The sequence below is a fragment of the Sceloporus undulatus genome, chromosome 5 (assembly GCF_019175285.1).
Source record: "Sceloporus undulatus isolate JIND9_A2432 ecotype Alabama chromosome 5, SceUnd_v1.1, whole genome shotgun sequence".
NCBI classification, from domain to species: domain Eukaryota; kingdom Metazoa; phylum Chordata; class Lepidosauria; order Squamata; family Phrynosomatidae; genus Sceloporus; species Sceloporus undulatus.
Genome location: NC_056526.1, coordinates 103,614,079 through 103,624,326, shown reverse-complemented (window position 1 = coordinate 103,624,326; position 10,248 = coordinate 103,614,079). Strand labels below are relative to the sequence as shown.

Genomic DNA, 10,248 nt, shown 5'->3' with positions numbered 1-10,248 from the left:
TCAGTTCTGGCTTCTGGGATTAAGACATACTTCAGGCATTTCTACACAAGGACTTCATCAGACTTTCACCCCCCAAAAAAGGCAACTGAGGAATTAAGCAGAGAGACGGAAGCCAGGGGCACGCCTTGCAAAACCCATCCATCCAGACTTGCTTTATTTCCTAACCCTGGGCCAATGTCCTACACTCCTTGATTTTGCTGTGTCCTATTTTTGCATCCCAAACACTTTGACATTAACAAGGAGCCCTGTTTCACTGTGATCACTTTCCTCCTGGATTCCAGCATTTCATCATTTCTTATGTCTTCTTCTGTCTCTGTTGCTGAAGAGTAAACACGGATTAGGCAGTATTTGTGGTTTTTCTCTGACATGGTTTGGTCAGACTTTGCATTATACAGTATATCATTGGTCCCCAAACTGTGCTCTGTGAGGGTTTTGGACTCCAGCTCCCAGAATCCCAAGCTATTGCCACGTGGCTGAGGCTTCTGGGAAATGAAGTCCAAAACCCTTAAGGAGCCTAGGGAGCCCATGGCCCTGCCTCGCCCTCGGAACCTCCCTTCCGAGGCCGTCCCTGGCTGCCCAGCCTCTTCGTCCTTCTTCCCTCAGGGCCCAGAGCCAGAGAGGCCTTCGCCTCAGGAAGAAGGAGGGAGCCTTGGGAGAGGTCGCCATGGGCTCCTGGAGGGACTGCCAGGTGACCCTGCGGGGGACGGCGGGCGGGGCAGCCGGGCGGAAGGCCTGGCAGGGAAGGGCTGCGCCTTGGGAGAGGAGCCCCCCAGAAAGGGCCCCCCAGCCAGGATTTCCTCCTCCAGCCCAGCCTTCCCAAGCGCCCTCCATTTTGCATCCCTCTCAGGAATGCAACTCCAACTCCCAGAATTTCACAGCCCTGAGCCAGACAAAGAGTGAAAGCGGTGTGCCAGAGCGGGTCATTTCCCCACTGTGGATGCAGCCTCTGTTTAAAGACTCCAAGGAGGATTATGGATCACAGAGTTGGGAGAGACCCAAGAATGGCCATCCCTTCTGCCATGCAGAGGAACTCCCCATCAAAGCATCCCTATTGACAGATTGCCCTCCCGCCTCTGCTTTAAGACCTCCAAGGAGGGAGACTCCATACACTCAGCCTGACTGTAAGGGACGTTCCTCCTAATGTTGAGTGGAATCCTTTTGGAGCTTGCATCCATTGCTCCAGGTCCTAGTCTCTGGAGCAGCAGAAAACAAGCTCGCTCGCTCCCTCCTCATATGACAATGTCATCATCTTTTGGCGATGCTGGCACCTTCTCATGAAGTGGCCAAACTGCAACCGTCCAGTTTTGCCGTCTGGGGAGGCTTGCTGATCGTTCAAGGGCCCATTTTTTGTCTTTTTGATGTCCATGGTATCCTCAGCACTCTTCTCCAGTGCCACGTCTAGATGAATGGATTTTCTTTTCCTCTTTCTTCACTGCCAGTTTTCGCATCCATTCATGGTGACGGGGAATACAATGGCTGGAAGATCCTCACTTTAGTGTTGGCTGTATATCTTTCACTTTAGGATCTTATCTGTTCTTTCATTGCTGCCCTTCCCATTCTTAGTCTTCTGTATTTCTTTACTGAAATCTCCGTTCTGCTCAGTGTTTGGTCAAGTTACAGGAGATCTTTCAACTATTTTGAATCTTCATTATCTAGGTTGAATTTACATAGATCCTCTATAGTATTTTTTTGTTTTTGTTATGTTCAGTTGTAAACCTGCCTTTTCACTTTCCTCTTTGACCTTCCTTCTATATTATATTTATTATATTTATTTATATCCACCCTTTCCCCAAAACTGGGACTCAGGGCGCCACAACACTTAAAAAATGGCTTAGTAACGTTCCAAGTCCCTGATGTTTCCTGTAGCAGTTGGTTTCCTCCCCATATTTGATTATTGATGTTCCTTCCTTCTGTCTTCACTCGCTTTCTTCTCACCAAACCTGCTCTTCATATGTTTGTCTGTGTACAAATTGAAACAGTAGAGCTGATAATATCGCAGCTTGCCTGATCCCTTGCCAATTGGGAACCATTCTGTTTCTCCATCTCCCTTCTAAAAGTAGCGTCCAATACATTTCTCATCAGGAATGTGTCGTGTGTCCTTCAGTCATTTTGATGGATGGTAACCTAAGGGAACCATCATGGGGTTTCTGGGCAAGATTAATGTAAAGGAGATTTGCTATTGCCTTTCCCTTGAGGCTGAGAGCATGTGACATTTCCAGTGGGTTTTATGCCTGAGAGAGGAATTGACGCTGGACCTGGTGTCCCGAGATCATAGTCCAACACTCAAACCACTACACCATCCCAGCGGTGGTAGAAAGGTTATTAGATCGGCAGAGCATAGACATTACTTTCCCTTATTCCTGATTTTAAACTGCTATTTGGAAAAAAACGTGGACTGGAGGAGATCGATGAGCATAATGTGGTGGTCGTTACTTGCTGCATCATCAAGGACCTAATCTGGAGTAGAAAGCAGTATGCGTGTATAGGTAGTGAAGCCACTTTTGTGGAGGCACACCCCATGTTAAACTCACATTTCTCCCGAACAATCAAGTTATTCCTGGAGATGGTTAAAAGGGCCAAGGTTAGAATAACATACCAGCAAGCATGGAAGGGAGGTTCAAGTGCGTGAAGCATTTGTGACTGAAGCTCATGAGATGCTTTTGAGGGCTTTTGGAATCAATTTCAAAATAATAGTGGCTTTGTATCTGTAGTATTGTTTAGAGAGCCAGTATGGTGTTGTGGTTTGAGCAGACTACATCTCTGGGACCAGGGTTCAAGTCTCATTTAACCATGGAAATCCACTGGGTGATCTTGGACAAGTCACATTCTGTCAGCCTCAGAGGAAGGAGAGGCAAATTTCCTCTGAACTAATCTCACCAAGAAAAATAGGGTTGCCATAAGTCAGAAACAGCATGAAAGCACACGACAACAAGTATGTTTGGTTTTGGAGCAAGTCTTTAGGTTTTGGACAACAAGGAAACAAACAAGATGGAAACTGAGCTTACCATGAAGTGCCCTAGCCAGAGAGAAATTAATTCCTTCTTTTGTGGAGGACAGAAATAAATCTTCAAATTTTGGACCTTTCAGTCAAAAAAAAATTTTAGCTATCACTGGTAAAAAACACTTTGGCCTTAGAATTTTATACAGTAAAAAATTCAAAACAAACGCATAATAGAAAGAGTGCACAAACAGAATTGTGTTTGCTCTCCCCACCCACCCATTGGTCCTGCCCTTGTGGGAGGATCTGCTTGTTTCACTGCTTGCTATGTGGGAGCCCTCCTTGGTAAAACCAGACTTTCACTTTAAACCAGTGAGAAAGTGAAGCCAACTGGAAAGAGATGCCTGTGTGTGGGGTCAACAGGCTCTTCCAGTATCTGCTACAGGATCCTCCATCTACAGAGCATCTTGGCCAAAGTAAAATACCCAGTTCCAATGGCAAACAGGGACAGAAGGATTTGCTAATATCACTGTCTACAACCATCGTTCAGGTTGCTTACATGCACAAAGCTGTAAATGTCATTAAACATGTGGACTGAAGGCACTGTGATGCTGAAGAAGCAGGCATTTGCCCAGATGGTCTACATCCAAACCAATCTATCTGCTTAAAGGTGGATTGTGACACTTCCTTGTTTGTGAACTTCTTGCTGCCCTGTATCGTTGCTGGATAAACATAAAAAGAACACATTTAATCTACTGACATGTTGATGTACTTCATGAATTGTCAAGGCTTTATGCATGTGTGCAGTGTCTTTCCCTGGTTTGTGAAGGACGTGTTGATGTTCAGGGTCACAGCCCTCTTAGACTGGTGCTATATCAAGTTAACACTGGGATAAAACTCAGGTCCAGCTTAAGTGCCCATCACTTAACATGACAATGCCATGAAGCTGACCTTATGAGTAATTTCATATTTCACAGGTAGGTTATTTCATTACTTTGAAATCTGAATATGTGGAGGAGGAGAGAGAAAGGAGGTCTTTCCTTGGAACCATTTTTACCTCTCACTGTCAATGATGTTTTTGATGTCTAAACCAGGAGTGGACAACTTTGGGATGCTGGGGAGGTGCACATTCCCCCCCTTTGGAGGGCTGCCCCCTACATCAGTAACCAAACGTTTTTGTCCCAAATGCCCCCAACACCCCTAGGGGCATTTTTCCATGTTTTTAGTCCAGGGAAACCTTTTTTTCAAGCTGAATAACGAAGTCACTTCCAGTTTAATTCCCATTTTGAAAAAAAGTCTTTCTTAGTTATGATAGACTTGGGGAGCAAAGTGTGGCAAAATGCCCCAACCCTCTGCATTACAGTAGAGGCAAAGATGTGCAAAAAGGTTTTACAACTGCCCGAGGGCCACACATTGCCTACTCCTGATCTAAGCAAATGAGAGAGCAAGGAGGAGGAAAAGTGGCTGCTCATCCTACCTCTTTGTGGTATGATGTAGAGCTTTGTGGTAAAAAAGAAGCGAGGAGGGAAGGTGGAGCACTGCAAACATGAGCTCCACTAAGAACTCCAGGCTAGTGGAGATATTTAAAGATACTTTTAAAACAGATTTTTCTTGTGGTACTTCATTCTGCTGCTTCCACAAGAAAGATAAAAGAATTAGTGCATGGAGGTGGGTCTGGTACCATGCTAAATTAGTTGGTCAAAATAGAGAGTACTTTTAGACGGATCAGAGAACTTAGAGGACCAGGGGATTGTTTTCTGCAGACTGAAGTAAGTTCAAGTAAGTTGGAGGTAGAGCAAGGCCAGAAAGGGACGCCAACTGAAGGACTTCTTTGTGCCCTCCAAAAATGTTATTAACTGCTTTCATGTCGAACTTGACTCATGGTGACCCTGTGAATGAGATATTTCCAAGATTGCTTGTCCTCAACTGCTCTGCTCAGGTTCTGCAGGCTCATGCCTATGGCATCCCTGATCATGTCCAACCATCTGCAATGTGGTTTTCCTCTCTTTCTACTGCCCTCCATCATTCCCATCATCATTGTTTTTTCTAATGAATCATGTCTTCTTCTCATGATGTAAATAAATAATAAATAATAAATAAAACTTATTTGTATCCCGCTTTTCTGTAACTAGACAATCAAAGCGTCTCACAACATATTAAAATCCACATTTACAACATTATGTCCCAAATTCCCCCCCCCTTAAAACAGGATTAAACATGTTACAATTAAAATATATATTAAAAACACAATAAAAAACATAACAAGGACAGAGCGGTGGGCAGTCATTCTGTGGCTGGGCACTTTTTATTCAGGGAGGGCCTGCCGGAAGAGATCCGTCTTGTATCCAAAGTACAACACTCTCTAGTGTGTAGAAAGATCTTGTAGTACCTTTGAGACTAACTGAAAGGTGCTACAAGATCTCTCTACATACTGATTCTACAGACTGACATGGCTATATCTTTGAACTCTCAATTTAGTCATCCTGATTTCCAAGGAGGGTTCAGGCTTGAGCTGTTCTAGAACCCATATGTTTGTGTCCTTGGCTGTTTACAGTCTCCTCAGCACTCTTCTCCAACATCAGATCTCAAATGAGTTGATTATCTATCTGCTTTCTTCACTGTCCAGTTCTCACATCTGTACATGGTGATGGGAATACAGTGGCTTGGACTATTCCCACTTTCATGTTCAGAGTTATATCTTTTCACTTTAGGATCTTGTCCAGTTCTTTCATAGCAATCCTTCACATTCCTAATCTTCTTCTGATTTTTTGACTGGAGTCTCTGTTCTGGTCAATATTTGAACCTAAGTATGAGAACTCTGACTATTTAAATCTTCTTGTTATTTAGGATGAATTCTTGTAGATCTATGGTCCTATTTTTTTCCTTAATATTTGGCATGAAGCCTACATTGGTGCTTTCCTCCTTAACCTTCTTCAATTGCTCCTTGTTGGTTTCTGTTGGCAGTACTGTGTCACTCTCTCTTTTTCTCTGTACCATAGCTTCTTTAAATGTAAGTCAGCTGTGAGTGACGGCTTCATACATAGCAAAAGAGGACTCTGTGACAAAATACGTCCCATGTATATTGCATTCTTATACTTAAATACATATGGTGGTTTTCTGTTGATAAAGTTTAGTCAGTATTCATATATATATGAATATAATATATATATTAGTCCACCCTTTTGTATTCTGGTTTCTGTTTTTGTTTCTTAAAACCACATTTTCCTTTAGAGTTAGTAGAATGTCTAAATCTTTACATCAGATTTTTTTTTGTTATTTTTCTATAGGCCTGGCAGGATGCTGGACTTGTTCTTTCAACCACAAGTAATGAGGCTTGTAAAATGTATGATGCTACACTGACTCAGGTAGGGATGATAAAAAGAACGTTAAACAACTTAAGAAGCTGTTTGTGGGTGCTGGGTGCTTTCTCCCTATCTTATAACAGTGGCAGTGAATATTGCAGCAGGGTCCAACGTTCGCCCCTTTGGCATTTGGTTGGCTGCAGCATGCTTGAAAATCCAACCTACCAGTGGCCAGAAGTCACTTTCACTGTTCAGAGTGTTGGGTGATGGTAAATTAGGTAATTCGCCACTCTTGGAAGCCTGCAGGAGCAGCATTTGGCCCTTTTTGGGATGGTTTCTCTCCAAAATGGTTAGGGAACTTGGATATTAGCTGAAATTCTACATTTTAGTTGTTTAGTAGAGGTTCTAGGTGCTTTTAACCTTTTAGCCTGTTCTATGTTTTATGTCTTTTTATATTGTTTTAGCTAGATATTTTAATATATTTTAATAGTAATTTTTTGGTTTTTGTAAAAAATAATTTTATCTGTGAGCGGCCTTGGGTCCCTTTCTGGGAGAAAAGCAACATAGAAATGATGTTGATGATAATGATAATAATAATAACAACAACAACAACAGGAGGGCTCAGTGGGTCTTAGAGGCTTTTGAAAAGGAGGGGGTTGTGAGGCCATTTACAGTCTGGACAAGCCTTTTCCCATCTTTGTATTAGAGAAGAAATGGCAAAAAGGAAAGTGTTATGAGAATGGTAGCCATGTTTGCCTAATGGCACAGAAACAAGGTCTTTTGACTGACCCATGTTTATTGCAGCACAATTTATTTTGAGGCATAGCATTCATGGAGCATTTACAAGATAACTTTCCTGATCACGTGAATTAGAACAATGTGAACAATTGATCCTAGAGTGTCTAAATATATTGATGATTAAATTTCATGCATAAAGAAGACTTTGAAAATGAACTAAGTTAGAAAACAATAGAAGTTAGAAAACACGGTGTTATTACTGTGTGTCTAGGAACCATTGATTTTCCTAACCCATCTCAGATGAACTTTTGATTTCAACCAAAATGACTTTATTAATGGAATTAATGCAATTAAGTACATTGTGGCGGGTTACAAACCGCCATTAGGGATGTCCTGAGGACGTCCCAGTTTGGAAAAGGGGCATCTCTTCTAGACGCTCCTTGCCCTATCACAGACTCAATCCGTACAAAATGGCGGTGCCCTGTTCATACGGGTGCCGCCATTTTGACTTAACAGACACTCTGCGTCCGCACGTGGTGCACCGGAAGTGATGCCGTGAGTGCGCCCTTTGGCACTTGCGGCACCTCTTCTGGGGCCTGAGAAGGAGCGTGATTTCCGCGCTCCTTCTCTGCAGCGTCCAGGAGCCGCGCTGTTTAAAGGCTGCGGGTCCCAGACACTGCAAGCGGCAGCGGAGCCAGACCGCCGCTTTTCAGCATTCTATAACCCGCCTGTGTGTATTAAATATTTTTAAAAGGAAGACAATTGAGAGGAACACAACTGCTCCTAGACAATCTAAAATATATTTTTGTATTTTTATAGTATGTGACTTGGACAAATGATAAAAGTCTAGGAGGTATTGAAGGATCTCTGTCAAAATTGCAAGCTGCTGATCCGAATTTTTGTAAGTAACACTTCAAGACTTTAGTCTTTTGCACCCTTACCTAGGAATAAATTCCAGTGAGCTTGGTGGGATTTACTAGTGGAATAGACATGCATATGTAAGTGACTTTAGCCCATTTTTTTTCCTATCTGGGTCCCTCCAAATATTTCCATCTTACAATTTCCATTAACCCTGTGGTTTGAGCTAACAGACGTTGTAACTGAAAACCTTTGAGCAAACCTGGGTTAAGGGAAGCTGCTTTAGATAGCTTGTGTGTCAGTTCTCAGTTGTCTATCATTAATGTAAGATAAAAAGTAAAGAATTTGCTATGGAAATTTTACCAGAAAGTTTGTGAAGAAAAGAAAGAATCAGTGAAGTAAGTACCATATATACTCAACTGTAAGTCGATCTCATGTATAAGGCGAGGGCAAGTTTTGGGACCATAATGATAGATTTTGATATTAGGGACATATAGCAAAGGAGCTAGGATGAAGCAAAGCAAAACAATGTCAAATAACTTTAAAAATTCCAGCAGGCATAGCTCTTTGTGCTCACTCCTAAGGCTGGATGGATGAGAAAGTAAAGGAAATTGGTGCTTCCAGAAGAGATTATAGTCTTGCCTTTCACCAGGGAATGGTTCCTTCTTTTAGATAAGAGTTAAGATACAATACTTACATTGACCTGTGGATAAGTTGACTCAGGTTTTCTGGGTCAATTTTTTGACCAGAGGGCCTGAACAGACAAAATAAAGCTGCTTCAGGTCACTTTGGAAGTGTTTAAATGCTGCATGCGTCCTAAGAGGTCAGAGGCCGGACTGGAGCGCAGCTTTGGTGCAACTTCTGGCCTCTTAAGTGCATGTATCATTTAAACAGCATACCTCCAAAGTGACCCAAAGCAGCTTTATTTTGGCCTGTCTGTTCAGGCCCCTAAATTTTTAGACTTACATATGAGTATATATAGTATTTTATTTAGGATTTGCCCATGTTTGCAGTTACTGTGACAAGTGTTTGAATCTGGGTTATGCTGTTCTCCGTTCTAGATGCTGTTCCCCCAAGCTGTTGTCAGAATCTTCACTTTTCTTTTTTGAAGCCGAATATGTTATTCTTTGTGGTTTTGAATGTATCATGTTGTGGCGTGTTACTGTATTAAACCACTCTTTAGATCTCATATTACTATTATATGATCTGTTGCCTAAATTCTTTAAATTTTATTTAAAAAAATACTTTGGCTTTATTTGCAGCAATGGGACATGTAATTGCCAATGGTTTAGTTCTGATTGGTACTGGGAGTTCAGTGCGGCTAGACAGGGAACTAGATGAAGCAATAAAGAAAATGGTGGCACTCTCACAATCTCAGCCATTGACAGAGCGGGAGAAACTACATGTGTCTGCACTGGAGCTGTTTGCTAATGGGTAAGTCCTTGGTTTCTCCAGAATGAAAGTAGATGTCTTTTCACCTTTTCAGTTCATTAGAAATCTGTAGAGCCAATAGTATACTATATAACCATTCCTGTTCTAAAAATGTTGTAGCTTTACACCTTATTTCTGCTTGTTTTACCCTTTACAGCATTCTATTTTTATTTTGGTTTGTTTTTACTCAGAGATAAAATGTGCTCCCTACCAAATGACAGCAGCATGGTTTAACGCCCTCCAGATGCTGTTTGTTTGCAACTCCCAGTATCCCATACCATTGAGTATGCTGGCTACTGCTGCTGGGACTTGTAGTCGCATATTGTCTGGAGGGCAGCACGATTCCCATCCCTAGTGTAAAGCAAAATATTTTTAAACTACTTAAAACATATTTCCATGTCTAAGCTGTCCTTATCTTATTTTTATTGCTCACAGTTTAGGGGCTGCTTCACTGCAGTATCTCACGTCTTTTTTCTCAATAGCCCTGGTGTTTAACAGTTCCAGTACCCAGAGGGCACATTTCCTAAACTCTCTTGTTTTGCTGTTTCCTTGGAATGGGGGAAAAGAGGAAGATTGTCAAATGGCTGAGAGCCTTAGGTGGCTGGTGAACTGAGTGGAGTCATAATTGTGCACACCTGGTATTGTAGTGTTGTTTTAAACAGTAAGCAGTTTTAAAAGATTCCCTGTCTGCCTGAAGTGGAATTTGTGAATATGTGTATTTACAAGTTATGTATGCACATTAATTTGTGGGTTTTTTCCCTGTACAGGCAGCTACCTAAAGCTTGTGATACATGGGATCAGATTCTACAGACCCACCCAACTGATATGTTAGCCATAAAATTTGCTCATGATACCTATTTTTACCTGGGAAAACAGACAGAAATGAGAGACTCTGTTGCCCGTGTCTATCCTTATTGGTCACCAGATATTCCTCTTAGTAGGTAAGACCAGTTTGTTTTTGCTGATTCCTCAAATGCCACT

The 10,248-nt window shown here is 42.0% G+C and overlaps 1 protein-coding gene across 1 annotated transcript; it reads left to right on the top strand.

Annotated features, from left to right (window-relative positions):
- The first annotated feature begins 618 nt into the window (after positions 1 to 618).
- Positions 619 to 10,236, top strand: LOC121931523 (tetratricopeptide repeat protein 38-like). The gene is made up of 5 exons (XM_042469384.1): positions 619 to 688; positions 6,226 to 6,303; positions 7,798 to 7,879; positions 9,099 to 9,270; positions 10,035 to 10,236. The coding sequence occupies exons 1-5, from the start codon at positions 665 to 667 to the stop codon at positions 10,210 to 10,212; spliced, it is 534 nt and encodes a 177-aa protein (XP_042325318.1). The 5' UTR covers positions 619 to 664; the 3' UTR covers positions 10,213 to 10,236.
- Positions 10,237 to 10,248: the final 12 nt, after the last annotated feature.